This window comes from Triticum urartu, chromosome 3, assembly GCF_003073215.2.
Source record: "Triticum urartu cultivar G1812 chromosome 3, Tu2.1, whole genome shotgun sequence".
NCBI classification, from domain to species: domain Eukaryota; kingdom Viridiplantae; phylum Streptophyta; class Magnoliopsida; order Poales; family Poaceae; genus Triticum; species Triticum urartu.
Genome location: NC_053024.1, coordinates 2,428,990 through 2,452,698, shown reverse-complemented (window position 1 = coordinate 2,452,698; position 23,709 = coordinate 2,428,990). Strand labels below are relative to the sequence as shown.

At 47.7% G+C, this 23,709-nt stretch overlaps 2 protein-coding genes across 2 annotated transcripts; one reads left to right on the top strand and one right to left on the bottom strand.

Moving 5' to 3' along the window:
• Positions 1-279: 279 nt before the first annotated feature.
• LOC125547460 lies at positions 280-1,010 on the top strand. The gene has a single exon (XM_048711322.1). It carries the CDS (start codon positions 370-372, stop codon positions 910-912), a length of 543 nt encoding a protein of 180 aa, XP_048567279.1. The 5' UTR covers positions 280-369; the 3' UTR covers positions 913-1,010.
• A 21,174-nt stretch (positions 1,011-22,184) lies between these two features.
• On the bottom strand, positions 22,185-23,473 carry LOC125542256 (peptidyl-prolyl cis-trans isomerase CYP26-2, chloroplastic-like). The gene is made up of 2 exons (XM_048705217.1): positions 22,591-23,473; positions 22,185-22,474 (listed from the first exon to the last, which is right to left on the bottom strand). Exons 1-2 carry the CDS (start codon positions 23,370-23,372, stop codon positions 22,366-22,368), a joined length of 891 nt encoding a protein of 296 aa, XP_048561174.1. The 5' UTR covers positions 23,373-23,473; the 3' UTR covers positions 22,185-22,365.
• Positions 23,474-23,709: the final 236 nt, after the last annotated feature.

Here is a 23,709-nt window from a genome sequence, read left to right as displayed (position 1 = left end):
TGTAAGAACGAAACGTTTTCTCAGATTATCCACTTTAAAAAGGACTGTGGGTTGTATTATTGAGAAACACAGGGGGATTTTAGCAAAAGTGTCACTACGGTGAGCGGTAGAGGCGATAATTGCTTTATTATTATATATATTATAGGGAAAGATCTGATTTGATTTGATTTGATTTGATTTGATTCGGTTTGATTTGATTGATTTGATTTGATATGACATTTGATCTAGCGAGAACAATAAATATACAATCATACAATCATTTAGGCGGGTCATATCATAAGGATTTTCTCGTGTGTGTACCTTTACATATAGAAGAAAGAATCACCGAGATAGCAACGACACCTAGGTAGGTGCAAACTGAAAGTTGCAATGGCGAACCGAGCAACATCTGTAGCCATGGTTTTCATTATTCTCGGCATCATGTCCTTCGGAATCTCTGTCGCCGATGCCGACGCCAGCTTTTTTGCCCGGACTTGCAACAAGACCAAGAATGCCTTGTTGTGCATGTCCATGCTGCACATAGATCCAAAGAGTACCTATGCCTCCACTGAGTTGGAACTTGCCAACATCGCGGTGAAGATCGCCGTTGACACCGCCAACCACAACGCCAAGGTCATCGATGACCTAGCCAAGAAAAAGAAGGGCACGCCAGAGGGGGGCGTGTTAAACGTCTGCCTCTGGTCCTATCAATTCGCGGGCAACGAACTCGAGGTCGACGTCCGCACTCTCCTTCATGATGGGGACTACATTACCGCGTCGAGTCTCGTGTCGGATATCAAGGGCGTTGGTGATCATTGCGAGAATGCGTTTAAGGGGATGGAGAAGAAATCCCCAGTGACAAACATAGATCGCGAGATGACAGAGCGATGTGGCGTCGCAGGCGAACTCATTGCCCTGCTTATCCACAAGTGATCAATTTTTGATCATATGTACAAGCTCCCGTCAATAATTAATCAGATTGTCATCTAGCAACATGTTCGGTCATTGATGTTATTGTGAATTATTATTGAGCTTAGTACCACATAGAATGTCAATCTTACCAACTCGGTAACTCTAGTACTACTTTGGTTCCAAAAGCGACCAAGCATGATAGCTTGTGTTTCGAGTTGGCTAGATGACGTATCGGCAAACCTCCCACGTATATCCTAGTACATGAGGACATGGGTTCCTTCCTTTTTGATCTTGTGATCCCACACAGTAAGACAGTTACCCCATAACAACCGATACTAAAATTGTTCTAAGACGGAGGCTAGCGGCGATGTCTGCTAGTTTGTTTGATCGCTTCGTTTCCTGCCCAGAGGCGCAGCCCATAGGCCATAGCCCTGCTCGCATGAGGAATTTCCTTATGGTACAACAAGCCATCCGCGCATAGGCACACTGCATCACAAGAAGGTGCCTTCTCTGATGATCTAACTTATTAATATAGCTTGTGCTTTTGATTCTGTTGGATGGCCGTTCCTCGTTGAAATTATGCAGCGTTTTGGTTTTGGTGAATGGACGTTTGGGTGACCCAATCTGGCAATTTTCTATGAGAGGTTGCTTAATGCCAAGTTTCTGCGCGTAGGTCATCCAGTTTTTCTTCGCTATAACACGATCCTGTAAATACTCTTTTCTATTCTCAATATAATGACACAAAAATCTAAAAAAGCACACAAGTAGAAAAACAGTCGGTGGCCGATACCAAGGTCAGGACATCACCGATCTGTCCACTAGGTGCGCTCAAACTGAAACCATATTTAAATTAGACTACTTTGTTGTCTTGAATGATTATATAGATGAGTATATTGTGTGCAAATGCATCAGTTTATCAATCAAATTATCTTGAGAAGATACATAGTAGGTTTGGTCTTTTCGTTTTAGTATCTTGACAAGCCTATAATTTGTCTAGTGTTTGAATTTATTCATTTTTCTTTCATAAAAAATGTGTATTCTAGAAATTTCAGGGCCCCAATTCGCATTTCGCATCGGGGCCCTGAATTTCTGGAGACGGCCTCTTCCATCTATGTTACCCGTCCTGGAGCACGCCGTTGGTACCCCCCGTGCGGACGCCATGGAGGCTGATGATGGAGGTGCCCGTCCGTCCTGGAGGATGGCCGGGCGCGAGGACACTGGAGGCCGCGGAGGCGTTGCTGATGCTGAGTGAGAGTTAAGCAGATTGATCGATCCATCATCGGTTCCCAAGCTACGAACTTGCTCTGTTTCACTGCTAGAGTAGAGTAGAGTAGAGTAGTCAGTAGGCATGATTGATCCTTTCCTTGGTGGCACGAAATGGTGCGACACAAGGTCTTTTCTTTGTTTCTGGGATGGCTGTCCATCCCTTGTTCATTTAGGAGTTTTTAGTATTGCAATCTCCATGCTGCCAAATGCACATTTCGATCCCGAAGACGATCGGAATGCTATGATCAAACATGATCTACCAACACTGCATTTCATCCTTGTGTTGGAGCTTAGAATTAATTAACATCACATTCTTCTTCCTCCTCGTCCCAGGCATTTCACCGAGCACTTGGTGAGCGCCCGAGGTAGCTCGTCTCGGCAGCTCGCCGCTGCCGGCGTGACGATAGCCGCCGGAACCGTCGCCGCGTTCTGCAACGATGCAGCAGAACGCCCTGGTCTCCTGCTCTGCCGGGAACGACGCTGGCTCCCGCGAATTCCGACGCTCGCGCCGTGGATCACCACCGTGGGCGCGAGCACCCTCGACGGCGACTTCCCGGCATACGTGTTAGGCCGTCCTCGGAAACGGCAAGAACACATCACGACGGCGTACTTTTGGGAGCGGAAAGCGAGTGGCAGCCGACGGCGACCTGCCGGAGACGAGCTACCTCTCGTGCCGACCTGGTGTTTGATGAAATGCCCAGTACGGGAAGGAAGGAAGAAGAAGAAGGCAGAGGTGAATGCCAACTTGGACCGCCACGTGCACGTCTGGGTTCAAAAACGACGACACGTCAGCTAGGAAACCGTTCCTAGTGTCATGTGGGACCAAGTGTGTTCGGGTTAAGGAATGTCTACGAAATCTTTTCAAGGGAACATCAACTCCGCCGTGACTAAAAATGTATGACCTCCGTTTCGAATTATAAAATGTAGTATTGGGTATTTCAATGTATATAAACTACACACTTTGTTCGCATATGTAATATGTTTTGGTCAAATCATCTTATGTTTAGTAGGAACAGAGGTAGTACATACGGGCTAAGAGTGAATAAATACACTAAAACTCATTTATATCTTGTAATAATGAATGGAGGGAGTACTTTTCTCTTATCAGCTTTCCTCCCCCGAGACGTACCTTAGCCGCCGCCATGCAAATCCCGTGCCGCGCCGGCGAGGACAGGAGATCTTGATTGGGGGCGGCTAGCTTGTTTGTGGAGGAGTTGGAGGGATGTTGTGGGATGTCGAATGAGATGTGTGTTCGAGTGGCAGTCTTCTTCAAGCGATGCTAGACAGTGGCATTGGTGGTCCAGCGCAACGATCTTCAACGGAGGCCCACCCTATCTAGGTCAATGGAGAAGAGGGATTCGGTGAATGGTCGGGGTGAAACTTTTTTCACGTTTGCTTTAGGGATTCTTCGAGTTTGGTCTGAGACGGCAAGGCAGAGGTATTGTACCAGTGTAAGAATAATGTTCACCCTGCTCTTTCCCCTTTTCATCAGTGTGCTTACACTACTAGGAAAAAGCCTAGTAGTAACGCGGGTTAAAAGCTAATAGTAGCGTGGGTGCCTGCGCTACTACTAAGGCGCTACAGCTAACTAATAGTAATAGCGCGGTGCATCCCACGCTACTAGTACGTGTGTTACTACTAACTATCTGTTTTCAAAAACGAAAAAAAATCTCGACCCCGTGCGTGCTATCAATGGTGCCAATGGTTCGATCCAGCGATGGCAAGGGTCGCCGGAGGTGCGGACGGGCAGCGGAGACCAGATCCAGCGACGGCTGTTGTAGAGGGACCGGATCCAGTGCAGAGGAGAGCAAAACGACGGTGTGAGGGTCCTCTTCACGGCCAAGGCAGAGAGCTCCTCGTTGGCCATGTCGACGACCTACGCAGGCATGGGCATGGGAGGTGAGTAAAATCGGAGGGACATGGAGAGGAAAAAAGAGAAACAAGGAAGAAAGGAATGAGATGGAGGGCGCACCGGGGCTCGTCGCCGGTGGTGAGGTGGTCTGACATGGTGGCATGGAGATGCGCGGAAGACCGGCGAGCTCCGGGACGCCGGCGGCGCGAGGCGGCCTCCCTCTTTTGGCGCCATGGAGGAGGAGGTGTTGGGGATCGTTGCAGAAATTAAAAAAATTCTACGCATCACCAAGATCAATCTATGGAGTAACTAGCAACGAGAGGGGAGTGTATCTTCATACCCTTGAAGATCGCGAGTCGGTAGCGTTGCAAGAACGCGGTTGGAGGAGTCGTACACGTAGCGATTCAGATCACGGCCAAATCCGATCTAAGTACCGAACAATGGTGCCTCCGCGTTCAACACACGTGCAGCCCGGTGACGTCTCCCGCGCCTTGATCCAGTAAGGAGGAGGGAGAGGTTGAGGAAGAAGTCTCCAACAGTAGCACGACGGCGTGGTGGTGATGGAGTGGTAGTTCTCTGGCAGGGCTTCGCCAAGCTCACGCGGAGGAGGAGAGGTGTTGGGGAGGGGAGGGGCTGCACCTTGGATGTGGTGTTGCAGCCCTCCCCTCGCCCCTCTATTTATAGGGGGAAGGGGGAAGGGGCCGGCCCCTCTAGATGAGATCTAGAGGGGGGCGGCGGCCAAGGGGGAGGGGCTGCCCCCCAAGCAAGGGGGGCGCCCCCCTTTAGGGTTCCCTCAAACCCTAGGTGCATGGGCCCTAGGGGGGAATGGCGCCCGGGCCACTAGGGGCTGGTTCCCTTCCACCTACAGCCCATAAGGCCCTCCGGGGCAGGTGGACCCTCCCGGTGGACCCCCGGAACCCCTCCGGTGGTCCCGGTACAATACTAGTATACCCTTGAATATTTCCGGTGACCGTATGATGACTTCCCATATATAAATCTTCATCTCCGGACTATTCCGGAACTCCTCGTTTCGTCCGGGATCTCATCCGGGACTCCGAACAACATTTGGTAATCACATACATATCTTCCTAATAACCCTAGCGTCATCGAACCTTAAGTGTGTAGACCCTACGGGTTCGGGAACCATGCAGACATGACCGAGACAACTCTCCGGCCAATAACCAACAGCGGAATCTGGATACCCATGTTGGCTCCCACATGTTCCACGATGATCTCATCGGATGAACCACGATGTCGAGGATTCAAGCAATCCCGTATACAATTCCCTTTGTCAATCGGTACGTTACTTGCCCGAGATTTGATCGTCGGTATCCCAATACCTCGTTCAATCTCGTTACCGGCAAGTCACTTTACTCGTTGTGTAACACATCATCCCGTGACCAAATTTTAGTCACATTGAGCTCATTATGATGATGTCTTACCGAGTGGGCCTAGAGATACCTCTCCGTCATACGGAGTGACAAATCCCAGTCTCGATTCGTGCCAACCCAAGAGACACTTTCAGAGATACCCGTAGTGCAGGTTTATAGTCACCCAGTTACGTTGTGACGTTTGGCACACCCAAAGTATTCCTACAGTATCTGGGAGTTGCACAATCTCATGGTCTAAGGAAAAGATACTTGACATTAGAAAAGCTTTAGCAGACGAACTACACGATCTTGCGCTATGCTTAGGATTGGGTCTTGTCCATCACATCATTCTCCTAATGACGTGATCCCGTTATCAATGACATCCAATGTCCATGGTCAGGAAACCATAACCATCTATTGATCAACGAGCTAGTCAACTAGAGGCTCACTAGGGACATGTTGTGGTCTATGTATTCACACATGTATTACGATTTTCGGATAACACAATTATAGCATGAACAATAGACAATTATCATGAACAAGAAAATATAATAATAACCATTTTATTATTGCCTCTAGGGCATATTTCCAACAGTCTCCCACTTGCACTAAGTCAATAATCTAGTTACATTGTGATGAATCGAACACCCATAGAGTTCTGGTGTTGATCATGTTTTGCTCGAGGAAGAGGTTTAGTCAACGGATCTGCGATATTCAGGTCCGTATGCACTTTACAAATATCTATGTATCCATTTTGAACATTTTCACGAATGGAGTTGAAGCGACGCTTGATATGCCTGGTCTTCCTATGAAACCTGGGCTCCTTGGCAAGGGAAATAGCTCCAGTGTTGTCACAGAAGAGAGTCATCGGGCCCGACGCTTTGGGAATAACTCCTAGGTCGGTAATGAACTCCTTCATCCAGATTGCTTCTTGTGCTGCCTCCGAGGCTGTCATGTACTCCACTTCACATGTAGATCCCGCCACGACGCTTTGCTTGCAACTACACCAGCTGACTGCCCCACCATTCAAAATATACACATATCCGGTTTGTGACTTAGAGTCATCCAGATCTGTGTCGAAGCTAGCATCGACGTAACCCTTTACGACGAGCTCTTCTTCACCTCCATAGACGAGAAACATATCCTTAGTCCTTTTCAGGTACTTCAGGATATTCTTGACCGTTGTCCAGTGTTCCATGCCGGGATTACTTTGGTACTTCCCTACCAAACTCATGGCAAGGTTTACATCAGATCTGGTACACAGCATGGCATATATAATAGACCCTATGGCCGATGCATAGGGGACGACACTCATCTTTCCTCTATCTTCTGCCGTGGTCGGGCATTGAGCCGTGCTCAATCTCATACCTTGCAATACAGGCAAGAATCCCTTCTTGGACTTATCCATATTGAACTTCTTCAATATCTTGTCAAGGTACGTACTTTGTGAAAGACCAATGAGGCGTCTCGATCTATCTCTATAGATCTTGATGCCTAATATATAAGCAGCTTCTCCAAGGTCCTTCATTGAAAAACACTTGTTCAAGTAGGCCTTTATGCTTTCCAAGAATTATGTATCATTTTCCATCAATAGTATGTCATCCACATATAATATGAGAAAAGCTACAGAGCTCCCACTCACTTTCTTGTAAACACAGCCTTCTCCATAAGTCTGCGTAAACCCAAACGCTTTGATCATCTCATCAAATCGAATGTTCCAACTCCGAGAGGCTTGCACCAGCCCATAGATTGAGCGTTGGAGCTTGCACACCTTGTCAGCATTCTTAGGATCGACAAAACCTTCCGGTTGCATCATATACAATTCTTCCTTAAGGAAACCATTAAGGAATGTTGTTTTGACGTCCATTTGCCATATCTCATAATCATAGAATGCGGCGATTGCTAACATGATTCGGACGGACTTCAGCTTCGCTACGGGTGAGAAAGTCTCATTGTAGTCAACCCCTTGAACTTGTCGATAACCCTTAGCGACAAGCCGAGCCTTATAGATGGTCACATTACCATCCGCGTCTGTCTTCTTCTTAAAGATCCATTTATTTTCTATGGCTCGCCGATCATCGGGCAAGTCAGTCAAAGTCCATACTTCGTTTTCATACATGCATCCTATCTCGGATTTCATGGCTTCCAACCATTTGTCGGAATCTGGGCCCGCCATCGCTTCTTCATAGTTCGAAGGTTCACCATTGTCTAACAACATGATTTCTAGGACAGGGTTCCCGTACCACTCTAGTGCGGAACGTGTCCTTGTGGACCTATGAAGTTCAGTAGCAACTTGATCTGAAGTTTCATGATCATCATCATTAACTTCCTCTCTAGTCGATGCAGGCACCTCAGGAACATTTTCTTGAGCCGCGCCACTCTCCGGTTCAAGAGGCAATACTTCATCAAGTTCTACTTTCCTCCCACTTACTTCTTTCGAGAGAAACTTTTCTCTAGAAAGGATCCATTCTTGGCAACAAAGATCTTGCCTTCGGATCTGAGGTAGAAGGTATACCCAATAGTTTCTTTAGGGTATCCTATGAAGACGCATTTTTCCGATTTGGGTTCGAGCTTTTCAGGTTGAAGTTTCTTGACATAAGCATCGCATCCTCAAACTTTCAGAAACGACAGCTTAGGTTTCTTACCAAACCACAATTCATACGGTGTCGTCTCAACGGATTTCGACGGAGCCCTATTTAAAGTGAATGCGGCAGTCTCTATAGCATAACCCCAAAATGACAGCGGTAGATCAGTAAGAGACATCATAGATCGTACCATATCCAATAGAGTGCGATTAGGACGTTCGGACACACCATTACGCTGAGGTGTTCCAGGCGGCGTGAGTTGTGAAACAATTCCGCATTTCCTTAAGTGCGTGCCAAATTCGTGACTCAAAAGTTCTCCCCCACGATTTGATCATAAGAATTTGATTTTCCTGTTACGTTGATTCTCGACCTCACTCTAAAATTCCTTGAACTTTTCAAAGGTCTCAGACTTGTGTTTCATTAAGTAGACATACCCATATCTACTCAAGTCATCAGTGAGGATGAGAACATAATGATAGCCACCGTGAGCCTCAACACTTATTGGACCGCACACATCAGAATGTATGATTTCCAATAAGTTGGTTGCTCGCTCCATTGTTCCGGAGAACGGAGTCTTGGTCATTTTGCCCATGAGGTATGATTCGCACGTGTCAAATGATTCATAATCAAGAGACTCCAAAAGTCCATATGCATGGAGTTTCTTCATGCGTTTGACACCAATGTGACCAAGGCGGCAGTGCCACAAGTATGTGGGACTATCATTATCAACCATACACCTTTTGGCATTCACACTATGAATATGTGTAACATCATGTTCGAGATTAAATAAGAACAAACCATTGACCAGCGGGGCATGACCATAAAACATGTCTCTCATATAAATAGAACAACCATTATTCTCAGATTTAAATGAGTAGCCATCTCGCATTAAACGAGATCCAGATACAATGTTCATGCTCAAAGTTGGTACTAAATAACAATTATTGAGGTTTAAAACTAATCCCGTAGGTAAATGCGTTGGGGAACGTAGAAATTTCAAAAAAATTCCTACGCACATGCAAGATCATGGTGATGCATAGCAACAAGAGGGGAGAGTGTTGTCCACGTACCCTCGTAGACCAAAAGTGGAAGCGTTAGCACAACGCGGTTGATGTAGTCGTACGTCTTCACGATCCGACCGATCAAGTACCGAACGTACGGCACCTCCGAGTTCAGCACACGTTCAGCCCGATGACGTCCCTCGAACTCTGATCCAGCCGAGTTTTGAGGGAGAGTTTCGTCAGCACGACGGCGTGGTGACGATGTTGATGTTCTACCGACGCAGGGCTTCGCCTAAGCACCGCTACAGTATTATCGAGGTGGACTATGGTGGAGGGGGGCACCGCACACGGCTAAGAGATCAATGATCAATTGTTGTGTCTCTAGGGTGCCCCCCTGCCCCCGTATATAAAGGAGCAAGGGGGGTGTGGCCGGCCAAGGGAGAGGGCGCGCCAGGAGGAGTCCTACTCCCAATGGGAGTAGACTCCCCCCTTTCCTAGTTGGATTAGGACTTGAGGGGGAAGGAGTGGAGGAGAAGGAAGAAAGGGGGGCGCCGCCCCCCTCTCCTTGTCCTATTCGGACTAGGGGGGAGGGGCGTGCGGCCAGCCCTTGCCTCCTCTCCTCTCTTCCACCTAGGCCCACTAAGGCCCATTTGATTCCCGGGGGGTTCCGGTAACCTCCCGGTACTCCGGTAAAATCCCGATTTTACCCGGAACACTTCCGATATCCAAACATAGGCTTCCAATATATCAATCTTCATGTCTTGACCATTTCGAGACTCCTCGTCATGTCCATGATCACATCCGGGACTCCGAACAACCTTCGGTACATCAAAACATATAAACTCATAATATAACTGTCATCGTAACGTTAAGCGTGCGGACCCTACGGGTTCGAGAACTATGTAGACATGACCGAGACACGTCTCCGGTCAATAACCAATAGTGGAACCTGGATGCTCATATTGGCTCCTACATATTCTACGAAGATCTTTATCGGTCAGACCGCATAACAACATACGTTGTTCCCTTTGTCATGGGTATGTTACTTGCCTGAGATTCGATCGTCGGTATCTCAATACCTAGTTCAATCTCGTTACCGGCAAGTCTCTTTACTCGTTCCGTAATACATCATCCCGCAACTAACTCATTAGTTGCAATGCTTGCAAGGCTTAAGTGATGTGCATTACTGAGAGCGCCCAGAGATACCTCTCCGACAATCGGAGTGACAAATCCTAATCTTGAAACACGCCAACCCAACAAGTACCTTCGGAGACACCTGTAGAGCACCTTTATAATCACCCAGTTATGTTGTGACGTTTGGTAGCACACAAAGTGTTCCTTCGGTAAACGGGAGTTGCATAATCTTATAGTCATAGGAACATGTATAAGTCATGAAGAAAGCAATAGCAACATACTAAACGATCGTGTGCTAAGCTAACGGAATGGGTCATGTCAATCACATCATTCTCCTAATGATGTGATCCCATTAATCAAATGAAAACCCATGTCAATGGCTAGGAAATTTAACCATCTTTGATCACTGAGCTAGTCAAGTAGAGGCATACTAGTGACACTCTGTTTGTCTATGTATTCACACATGTATTATGTTTCCGGTTAATACAATTCTAGCATGAATAATAAACATTTATCATGATATAAGGAAATAAATAATAACTTTATTATTGCCTCTAGGGCATATTTCCTTCAAAATGTAGAGGTAGCGTGCCGACGGCGATCACATCGACCTTGGAATCATTCCTGATGCGCATCGTCACCTCGTCCTTCGCCAGTCTCCGTTTATTCCGCAGTTCCTGTTTTGAGTTACAAATATGAGCAACTGCACCGGTATCAAATACCCAGGAGCTACTACGTGCGCTGGTTAGGTACAAATCAATAACATGTATATCACATATACCTTTGGCATTGCCGGCCTTCTTATCCGCTAAGTACTTGGGGCAGTTCTGCTTCCAGTGACCGTTTCCCTTGCAATAAAAGCACTCAGTCTCAGGCTTGGGTCCATTCTTTGGCTTCTTCCCGGCAGCTTGCTTACTGGGCGCGGCAACTCCCTTGCCGTCCTTCTTGAAGTTCTTTTTACCCTTGCCTTTCTTGAACTTAGTGATTTTATTCACCATCAACACTTGATGTTCCTTTTTGATTTCCACCTCCGCTGATTTCAGCATTGAATATACCTCAGGAATGGTCTTTTCCATCCCCTACATATTCAAGTTCATCACAAAGCTCTTGTAGCTAGGTGGGAGCGACTGAAGGATTCTGTCAACGACCGCATCATCCGGGAGATTAACTCCCAGCTGAGACAAGCGGTTGTGCAACCCAGACATTTTGAGTATGTGCTCGCTGACGGAACTATTCTCCTCCATCTTACAACTGTAGAACTTGTCGGAGACTTCATATCTCTCGACCCGGGCATGAGCTTGGAAAACCATTTTCAGCTCTTGGAACATCTCATATGCTCCGTGTTGCTCAAAAAACATTTGGAGCCCCGGTTCTAAGCTGTAAAGCATGCCGCACTGAACCAGGGAGTAATCATCACTACGCGTCTGCCAAGTGTTCATAACGTCTTGTTCTGCTGGGAAAACACGTGCTTCACCTAGCGGTGCATCAAGGACATATGCTTTCCTGGCAGCTATGAGGATAATCCTCAGGTTACGGACCCAGTCTGTGTAGTTGCTGCCATCGTCTTTCAGCTTGGTTTTCTCTAGGAACGCGTTGAAGTTGAGGGCAATATTAGCGTGGGATATTTGATCTACAAGACATATTGCAAAGAATTTTAGACTATCTTCATGATAATTAAGTTCATCTAATCAAATTATTTAATGAACTCCCACTCAGATAGACATCCCTCTAGTCATCTAAGTGATACATGATCTGAGTCAACTAGGCCGTGTCCGATCATCACGTGAGACAGACTAGTCATCATCGGTGAACATTTTCATGTTGATCGTATCTTCTATACGACTCATGTTCGACCTTTCGGTCTTCCGTGTTCCGAGGCCATGTCTGTACATGCTAGGCTCGTCAAGTCAACCTAAGTGTATTGCGTGCGTAAATCTGGCTTACACGCGTTGTATGCGAACGTTAAAACCTATCAGACCCGATCATCACGTGGTGCTTCGGAACAACGGACCTTAGCAACGGTGCACAGTTAGGGGGAACACTTTCTTGAAATTATTGCGAGGGATCATCTTATTTATGCTACCGTCGTTCTAAGCAAATAAGATGTAAAACATGATAAACATCACATGCAATCAAATAGTGACATGATATGGCCAATATCATTTTGCTCCTTTTGATCTCCATCTTCGGGGCGCCATGATCATCATTGTCACCGGCATGACACCATGACCTCCATCATCATGATCTCCATCATTGTGTCTTCATGAAGTTGTCTCGCCAACTATTACTTCTACTACTATGGCTAACGGTTAGCAATAAAGTAAAGTAATTACATGACGTTTATGTTGACACGCAGGTCATAAATAAATTAAGACAACCCCTATGGCTCCTGCCGGTTGTCATACTCATCGGCATGCAAGTCGTGATTCCTATTACAAGAACATGATCAATCTCATACATCACATATATCATTCATCACATCCTTTTGGCCATATCACATCACACAGCATATGCTGCAAGAACAAGTTAGACGTCTTCTAATTGTTGTTGCAAGTTTTTACGTGGCTGCTATAGGTTTCTAGCAAGAACGTTTCTTACCTACGCCAAAACCACAACGTGATATGCCAATTTCTATTTACCCTTCATAAGGACCCTTTTCATCGAATCCGATCCGACTAAAGTGGGAGAGACAGACTGTAACGCCCTCGATGCGGCTATATCTCCCACGTGTCGAAGCACGACTTAGAGGCATAGCCGCATTGAAAGCAATGTCGCAAGTGAGGTAATCTTCGCAAACAACCCATGTAATACAATAGGGAGAAAGATACATAATTGGCTTACAATCGCCACTTCACACAATTACATGAATAAAGCATTACATCATCCAAATACAATCAAGGTCCGACTACGGAACCAAAATAAAAGAAGACTACCCCAAATGCTACACAGATCCCCGATCGTTCCGACTGGGCTCCACTACTGATCGACTAGCACGAAACAACACAAAGGACAAGATCTTCATCGAGCTCCTCCTTGAGCTTGGTTGTGTCATCTGCACGGTTCAACGGCACCTGCAAGCTGGTTTTGAAAGTATTTGTGAGCCACGGGGACTCAGCAATCTCGCACCCTCGCGATCAAGACTATTTAAGCTTATGGGTAAGGTAAAGGTATGAGATGGAGCTGCAGCAAGCGACTAGCATATATGGTGGCTAACATACGCAAAAGAGAGCGAGAAGAGAAGGGAAAGCACGGTCGAGAAACTATGATCAAGAAGTGATCCTAGAACAACCTATGTCAAGCATAACTCCAACACCGTGTTCACTTCCCGGACCCCACCGAGAAGAGACCATCATGGTTACACACGCGGTTGATGCATTTTAATTAAGGTCAACTTCAGGTTTTCTACAACCGGACGTTAACAAATTCCCATCTGCCCATAACCGCGGGCACGGCTTTCGAAAGTTCAAATCCCTGCAGGGGTGTCCCAACTTAGCCCATGACAAGCTCTCACGGTCAACGAAGGATATTCCTTCTAGCGGAAAGACCCGATCAGACTCAGAATCCCGGTTACAAGACATTTCGACAAGGTAAAACTAAACCAGCAACACCGCCCGAATGTGCCGACAAATCCCGATAGGAGCTGCACATATCTCGTTCTCAGGGCACACTCAGATGAGACTAGCTACGAGTAAAACCAAACCTCAAGTTGCCCTGAGGTGGCCCCGCAGGCAGCTCAGTTCGGACCAACACTCAGAGGAGCACTGGCCCGAGGGGGTTAAAAATAAAGATGACCATTGGGCGCACGACCCCCAAGGGAAAAGAAAAGGCTAGGTGGCGAATGGTAAAACCAATGTTGGGCATTGCTGGAAGAGTTTTACTCAAGGCGAACTGTCAAGGGGTTCCCATTATTACCCAACCGCGTAAGGAACGCAAAATCTGGGAACATAACACCGATATGACGGAAACTAGGGCGGCAAGAGTGGAACAAAACACCAGGCATAAGGCCGAGCCTTCCACCCTTTACCAAGTATATAGATGCATTAATTAAATAAGATATATAGTGATATCCCAACAAGAAAACATGTTCCAACAAGGAACAACAACTCCATGTTCCAACAAGGAACATACTTCAATCTTCACCTGCAACTAACAACGCTATAAGAGGGGCTGAGCAACGCGGTAACATAGCCAAACAACGGTTTGCTAGGACAAGGTAGGTTAGAGGCTTGGTTCAACAATATGGGAGGCATGATAAGCAAGTTATAGGTATCGCAGCATAGGCATAGTAAAAGAGCGAGCAACTAGCAAGCAAAGATAGAAGTGATTTCGAGGGTATGGTCATCTTGCCTGAAATCCCACAAGGAAGAAGAACGAGTCCATGAAGAAGACAAACGGACGTAGACGAATGGGTCCTCACAAACGCGACGTTACCGGAACCAACCCAAAGAAGCAAACACCGGAAAGAAGCACACAACATAGTAAAGAACCAACACATGAACATGATATGATATGCGGGATGCGGTATGCGATGCATATGCATGATTTGACAAGGAATGATTGTACCTGGCCTCAACATGGAAATCCAAGTGTGCCACTGGAAAGGTGAGATGAAATCGCTTGAAAACGATATAAAGAACGCCGGAATCGGAGTCACGGTTTGAAAACGGCAAGCAATTCAAATATGACACCGGTCTGCGATATACAGCAAGTAGCCATCTAAATGCAACAAGATGGACATACTACAGCACTCAATCATGGCAACAAAATACATGGAAGGGATCCATTCATGATGCTTAACAAAAGATGAACACTGAGCTACGGCCAATTCATCCACTAACAGGTTCAAACAAGCATGGCAAAAATGCATTTGGTAAACAGATTTCAGGCTTAGTGAAATTAACACTTGTCTGGAATTTCAGATCAGGTAGCACACTTTGGATCATGAAAACTATATGCTACAGGACCTGAAGATGGCAAAGTAAAGCATGGCATGGAGCTACTCAAAGAGCTTAACAAAAGTCCCTTAGTGACCTTGAGCCAAAAGGGATCAGAAAATACAATTGCAAGCATGTGAACATGGCAAAAACATAATCAGTTCTCAGACTTAGTGAAAACTGGAGCATGCAAAATCAGATATCAAGTAGGCATGTTTACGAGCTCGATGCACTCACTACAGAGCATGTCATGACAATCTAAGCATACACCCATCAAGACTACACATTATAAAAGCTAGACATGGCAAGAACAATAACATAGCATGCACGGATCACCTACAACATCCTCGGCAAAATCGCTAACAAGTAGACAATCTGCCCAGATTCACGAAATGACAAAAGTAGAGCCCGATTGACTCAAGGTAGGGTGCTCCATAATTGCTAACCAAGACATGGATGTATAGAGCACTACAAGATTAACAAAACATTCTTACTGATCATCCTCAAAAGAGGCACGGATCACTAGGAAACAACATGAACATATGGCATATTGAAATAAACAGATCAAGGACTTAGTGGAATTGCTAAGTCCCTGAAATCAGCATTAACGAATGCACTACTTTGCAAGCTTGTGCTAGTCACCACACACATCACAAAAATACATGGGTTGCACCTCTGAAAAGATGGCAAAGCATATAACAAAACATATGTAGAGCTCATGAGCATATCATGCACACAATAATCATGGCAAAAAATGACAAATAACTAATTGGAGCAACAGATCTGACAATTATCTCAAATAGCACTCTTCCAACAGCATTTCGGGCATCAAGATGAACTCAAATGAAAATGATGCAATGAGATGAAATGGTGTGCTCTCTGAGACGAACATTTTGATATGCTAAACGCGCAAAACGGAGCTACGGATGCAAAGTTACGACGTGATGAACATGGGCATATGAAACATGGAAATCTCGGGGACTTAGCAGATTTTATACCTCCGAGAAACAGATCTAGGGTTTCGGGCACGGACTTCGAGGATCGCCGGAAATGGCCGCGGTGGTGGCCGGACTTGCTCATCGTCGCCGGAGTAGGAGGGAGAGGCGGTGAGGAGGCGAGGAGGAGGCCGGCCGGAGTTGGTGGCGGTGTCGGCGTCCTCCGCGGCGATGTCGGGCGGTGGGAGATGGTCGGAGGCGGGGCGGCTCGCGGTGGCTGGCCGGCGGCGAGCTCCGGCCGGCGAGCCGGGCGCGAGGCGGCGGAGAAAGCGCCCTGGCGGCGCAGGCGGCGACGAGGGGGGCGCAGCTGCGAGCTCGCGCGGCATCTCCGGGTGGCGGCGCTCGATCCGGGCCGGGCGGGCCCCGCCTGGGCTCCGCGGGCCGGCGGCGGGCACGGGAGGAGAGAGAGGGAGGAGGCGCGCTGAGGTGGCGGGCGCTGGTTGGTTCGGGTGGCGGAGGAGGCGACGTGGCGGCGTCTGATTCGCCGGAGTGACGCGTCCGGCGGACATGTCCGGTGCGGGATGGACGTGTCCGGCGGCGCGAGGAGGGAGATGGCTAGGGTTTCGGGGAAAAGATCCGAAAACGAAAATGAAGGGGTCTATTTATAGAGGTAGAGGGAGTTAGGAAGCTCCAAATGAGGTGCGGTTTTCGGCCACGCGATCGTGATCGAACGCTCTAAATGATGGAGAGAGTTTTGGTGGATTTTGGACCAAAATGGAAGGGTGTTTGGCTGCAACACACACAAGGCCTTTTCGGTCCCTCGGTTAACCGTTACAGCATCAAACGAAGTCCAAATGGTACGAAACTTGACAGGCGGTCTACCGGTAGTAAACCAAGGCCACTTGGCAAGTCTCAGTCCAATCCGGAAATGTTTAACCCCCACACACGAAAGAAAGGTAGAAAGGGACACCGGAGGATATAGGAGCGCCGGAATGCAAAACGGACAACGGGAAAAAGGCTCGGATGCATGAGACAAACATGTATGCAAATGAAATGCACACGATGACATGATATGAGATGCATGACACGCAAGCAATGACAACGCAACAACAGCGAATAACTGGACGACACCTGGCAAATCGGTCTCGGGGCGTCACACAGACACGCGCTAGCCACCTTATGCAACTAGTGCATGTCAGTCGGTGGAACCAGTCTCACGTAAGCGTACGTGTAAGGTCGGTCTGGGCCGCTTCATCCCACGATGCCGCCGAATCAAGATAAGACTAGTAACGGCAAGTAAATTGACAAAATCGACGCCCACAACAACTTGTGTTCTGCTCGTGCATAGAAACTACGCATAGACCTAGCTCATGATGCCACTGTTGGGGATCGTTGTAGAAACTAAAAAAATTCTACGCATCACCAAGATCAATCTATGGAGTAACTAGCAACGAGAGGGGAGTGCATCTTCATACCCTTGAAGATCGCGAGTCGGAAGCGTTGCAAGAACGCGGTTGGAGGAGTCGTACACGTAGCGATTCAGATCGCGGCCGAATCCGATCTAAGCACCGAACAACGGTGCCTCCGCATTGAACACACGTGCAGCCCGGTGACATCTCCCGTGCCTTGATCCAGCAAGGAGGAGGGAGAGGTTGAGGAAGAAGGCTCCAACAGCAGCATGACAGCGTGGTGGTGATGGAGTGGCAGTTCTCCGGCAGGGCTTCGCCAAGCTCACGCGGAGGAGGAGAGGTGTTGGGGAGGGGAGGGGCTGCGCCTTGGATGTGGTGCTGCAGCCCTCCCCTCGCCTCTCTATTTATAGGGGGAAGGGGGGCGGCCCCTCTAGATGAGATCTAGAGGGGGCGGCGGCCAAGGGGGAGGGACAAGGGGGGCAACACGAGGGTCACGTGAGTCTCTGCTGCTAGATCGCCGTGCGGCAATGGCGAAGGCCCCGCTGGCCACCGTGGCCGAATTGACCTACGTACGTGTGCCCCGATCGATCCGTAAATGCTCGTGCCGTGCACCTCACTGGTTCAAAGACGCTATTGTTTCTTTTGCAAATCGACGAGCCGATTAACAGGTGGTAAATCGCAATTTCTTCCCCTTTGTTGACGTATACAAAGCCAGGGTGCTCAACTAGAGAGCATCGGAACTAGTAATATGCATACGATACTTGCTGCTACGAAATTTGTACGATCACGAAAATCGTATGAGTTCGCATGGACGACTTGCTGGTACGAAAATTATACGATCACAGCATCATGTTTCAAAAAATATGCATAATATAGCAAACGTTCATACAGCATACCTCCTTTGGCCGAGAAAAAAAGATAGAGGGTGGAGAGGGGCCAGGATGAAACACCCCAGCTCGTGAAGAGAAGGCTACAGGTTGCGTGAGCTGGATTCACGACTGACGCGGGAGAGGGGGAATGGGTATCGGGCTATGCCATTACGGTGGTTGTGGGATTAGCAATTCCAATCCCATACCAGCCAGACTGCAGCACCCGTATACCAGCGAGGGGTGTGTGGAATGTGGAGCAATGTCTCTGGTGGGTCTTCTGGGATTCGGTCAGATTAGGTTTTTGGTGGATTCTATATTCAGCCGGCTTTCATTGTCTTTGGAGTTTCTTCAGGCCAGTTTTTCTTCTCCCGAGCAGCGATTTATTTCGCAGATCATGATTGTCGGCGTTGTTGGTCTGCATTGACGACTTCCCGACCACTACTTCTATAATCTCCTGGGTATAAAAAGGTTTGCCCCGCCGTGGTCGAGACTCAAAGGTGGCATCAAGCTGTTCTCATGGGGCATCATCGGTGGATGTAGAAGGAAGAAGACTTCAACACCACAAATATTTGAATGCATTTTTTTCCATATGGCTGTATTTGTAAAAACTTGTGATGCTTCATACATGGCAACGGTTCCCCTAACCCCCCCCCCTAAATATAGGTTTACGAGGTGTCCATATAATCTAGGGGAGGTTGATAGGGTAGCTGCTTTTGCTTTTCCCGTAAAACTCTTCCCCTAAATTGGAATTTGGCGTTGGTGTGACGGCGACAGTGGATCGCGGTGGTCGGCGGCAACGGGTAGGCGGGCGGTGCGACGGCGACAATCGTTGTCAGCAGAGATGGTCTACAGCGGCGCTGGTCAAGACAATGATCTTCATCATCCGCCCGCCCTCCACTACTAGGGAAAAGCCTAGCAGCAGCGCGGGTTTTGGGCCTATTAGCAGCGCGGGGGCCGGCGCTACAGCTAACGTATAGCAGTAGCGCGGGCGCACCCGCGCTACTACTACGTTCGTTAGTAGTAGCATGGGTAAAAACCCGCGCTACTACTAACCCGCAGAATTTTTTTCAAATTTTTTGCCCGAATTTTCAAATTTCTGAATTATTTTAACCTCTAATCTCTAATCACACTCATCGCTGCTCAATTTAATCTCTAATCACCCCTCATCATTCCAAATCATCTAACTTCCCGGACGGTCACCCATCCTCTTACTACTCCAGCCTGAGCACGCTTAACTTCCGGGTTCTATTCTCCCTCGATTCCAAGTCTGCACTTGTTGTTTTCCTGACAATGGTAAGATGTCAATCCTATTAACCCTCGGGAGTTTAGCTTGAGCATGAAGTCACACATTTCGCTGTTTGAGTTTAAAACTATTGTTCTAAACCACAATAATTATTTAGTAACACTAATATTTTCTTGAATAAGGAGTTTGACCACATTTTGACCAAAGTTTGACCACAGTTTGACCAGATTTGACCAAAATTCCAAAAAACTGAAATAATTATTTAGTAACACTAATATTCTTGAATAATTATTTAGTAACACTAATACGTCTTGAATAAGTAGTTTGACCACAGTTTGATCAGATTTGACCAAAATTAAAAAAACTGAAATTTGAGCATAACTTTTTTCCTTTTAGAATTTGAGGATTCTAAAAATTTGCAAACAAGTCATAGGCGATCTCCATCGTATGCGGATTTTCGTGCTGAACATTTTGATATATTATACGTTTTTTTCTGACATCGTATGCAAAAGTTATAGCCGTTTTACATTTTCCCTACACTTTTTGCAAAACATGTCCAAATTTAAGTTTTTAAATTTTCCTAACTAGTAGATGTAAGAACATAACTACATCTCGAAGGATTTTAATTTTTGAAACATTTTGATATATTATACGTTTTTTTCTAACATCGTATGCAAAAGTTATAGCCGTTTTACATTTTCTCTACACTTTTTGCAAAACATGTCCAAATTTAAGTTTTTAAATTTTCCTACCTAGTAGATGTAGTAATATAACTACATCTCGAAGGATTTTAATTTTTGAAGTTTTTGTTTCAAAATGGGACCTTTAGTAGTAGCGAGGGATTTTACCCCTCGCTACTACTATGGCATGTCCCGGAGGGGCACGGTTGAGACCTCTTAGTAGTAGCGAGGGGTAAAAACTTAGTAGTAGCACGGGTTTATAACCCTCACTACTACTATGGCATGGCCCAGGGGCACGGTAGAGACCGCTTAGTAGTAGCGAGGGGTAAAAACCAGCGATACTGCTATCAACTTAGTACTAGCGAGGGTTAAAAACCCGCGCTACTACTATGGCATGTCCCGGGGGGCACGGTAGAGACCGCTTAGTAGTAGCGAGGGTTAAAAACCAGCGCTACTGCTATCAACTTAGTAGTAGCGAGGTTTAAAAACCCGCGCTACTGCTACTTAGCAGCAGCGCCTGATTTTAAAGCGCGCTGCTGGTAAGATTCTGTGTATAGACTTTTCCCTAGTAGTGCTCCTCTGATGGCATGGGTGGTTGTCTATGGTGGGAAGATGCCCCACCCTTCCGCTAGCATCATTCCAGCCTAGTATGGAAGGCTTGCATGACTACTGGAAGGTCCTTCTCCAAAATGATAATTAAAAAACAACTTCATGTCCAAGATGAAAACTTTTGATTTGGCCTTCATCTGTTGGTCTCATCAACAATGAACTTGAAGGTTTGTCTCCTTGCCATTGTGTTGACCTTAATTAGGCTTGGCAGCCAAGATGAAAATCCTTGTCTTGGCCGTCTTCTGCCAGACATGGCAAGTTGGCATGGGGTGCTTATTCTTTCTTGAAGACGTTGTTGTAGAAGAAGTTAACTTAATTGTAGGTGTTTGTTCATATTTTTAATGGCTTAGCTGTGGTTGTCTTTCTTTGTACTCTATTTGATAACTAATAAGAATGGTTGTGTGCATCATGATGATGCAGAAGTCGGAGTTTAACCTCTTTGTCAAAACAAACAAAGAAGAAGAAAATCATGGAGTTGCCTCAGTCACCTCCTTTCTTAGCTTTCTGACATTCTACGCTTAGAATTATAAGCGTGAATGAGTAATCTTTTATTCACAAATAGACAATGTTATAGTTATTCGCAGCATCAAATATGTTCTTTCGCACACATAGAAAAAAAAATGTTCTTTCCCGTCATAGAGATGCAGCATTGGTGGATCATTATTATTGAAGTCAAGCGACCAGTATCAAATATGCTCTTTCGCGTCACTGGAACATTCTCAATGTTATAGATTTTTTATTTTGAGAAAAATTTTGTTCTATTCATATTCTATCATGACAGTACCACGAACATCAGAAATAATAAAAAATTATACCTACATCCGTAGACCACCTAGCAACGACTACAAGCACTAAAGCAAGCCGAATAAAAAAACAAAAAGATATGCTCTTTTATTCACAACTATTCTTTTTTTCTATCATGGTCGCTTGACTTCAATAATGTTGAGAAAAAGGGAGAGGCTAGGGGTAAGTCGATTGGAATTGAAATTATCATCAGTTGAATCATTTTCGGCCTTCGGATGTAGATGCAACGGGGTATAGCTTTCTTCCACCTCTGAACAGTTTTCCTGTTCATCTACCTCCAGCCCATGATTCTTCTTCTTCCACAACCACCGGCCGAACCGCCGGCGGCCGGCGGTGCTCCCGCGTTGCCTCACCACCTCGCCCTCCCCTCAACCTCCTCCCACCATCATGCTGCCGCCGCCCCTGGCCATTCCTCTAGCCTCGGCAGGGACCGGTTTTTTCTCGGGCGAACTTGCACCACCGTCGTGCTGCCGCCCCAACCCCCCACCCTAAGATAGATGATGGGGTAGCCTGCCAGCGAGCTTCTTCCTCCCCTCCGGCTGTTTCTCCCTTCTAGTGAGAATAATATTATAGTTGCATGCATTAGTGGATCTAGAAGCCCGGAGGTTTAACCTTTCCTTTTCAAACAACAAAACTCGACTCCATTTTGCAACAAATTCACTGTCCTTGGACGCCTTTGGATGATCTAAGACTGGTTGCAATGTGGACGACAGGAAAGAATGAAAAGGGAAAGAAAGCCATGCATGAATCTCAAGTATATATATCTTTCTTATTCCACTACTACTACTGCTGCTCAAGGACTCCACAGTTGGTTACTAGGATCTTGGTGTAGGGGCGGTTGAACCCTCGCTCTGCGACCACCGCTCTCTTGTCCCCGATCAGCTTCGCCACCCTGCAAAATCACATTCGTTCTCGATCGTAAAAAAGATGCAGTCTTCTTCTTGGACAGAAGAAGGCCGATGAATTTTGCTTGCGGCAAGAAAGAGCGAGAGCTAGCGTAGCACTGACTTGAAGTAGGCCGAGCCGGTGTTGTCCTTGACGGTGGCCACGGCGGCGATCCTGCCGACGACGTCCATGCCGGCGACGACGCGGCCCACCACCAGCGCCGACGCGTCCAGCTCGGGGGAGTCCCTGGTGGCGATCACGAACTCGGTGCCGTTGGGCACCACGCCCACCTGCTCCTCCTCGATCTTCAGCCGCCCGCCCCGCGCCACCAGCTTCGGCTTCGGCGGCGGCAGGCTCGGGTCCCGCACCACGATCGACACCGCCCCCGCCGCGTTCATCGCGCCGCCGCCAACGCACCCCGCGCGCGCGGCCTCCATCTCGGCGGCCAGCCGGTCGGTCACCGCGGGGATGACCGGGTAGGAGACCACGCCGGCGTGCTGCACGTAGCCCGGCACCACCTTCACGAACTCCTTGCGCCGGTACCCGACGCCCGTGGCGAGCGACAGGAACCGGGCCGCGCCGGCCGGCGCCGCGTCGCCGAACAGGCCCACCGTGATGCGGCCCGCCGGCTCGCCGCCGATGGACACGTCCAGGAACGCCTTGGCCGTGATCGGCAGCTCGTCGATGCAGGGTGCCGACGCTGCTGCTGCTGCCGCTTCCTGCGCCCGGGCGGACGGGGAGACGGCGCCGAGGAGTGCCGGCGAGGCCGCGATGGCGACCGCGACCGCGGCGGCACGGCGGCCGAGCTTCGGTGCTGTCGGTTGCTGGGGCGGGTGGTGGATCAGCTGAGGCGGCGGCGCCGGCGGCAGCGTGGGCTTGGAGGTGTTGAGGATCCGATGCGACATGGCTGCTGCTGCTGCGGGATGGAGTGGACGGCGCCCTTGCCGCGTCTGGATGAGGACCCAAATCCATTTCCTATCTCAAGTGTATGGTCTGCATTTGCATAGGCTGAATAAACCAGGCATGCAGATACTCCACTAGTATATGCATAGAAAAGGGGAACTTTAGATTATCTTAGCCATGTAAATAATATTGGTCTAAAGGGCAGTGCTAGGCGCCGGCGCGTCGCCCCAAATTTGGGCCGATCGGCCTTCAAGCGTGCGATTTAGCCATCTGGTAGCTGTTAGATCTGATCCTCATGTCCTCTCTCCATGTCGTCTTCTTTCTCACTCCGATCGTAGA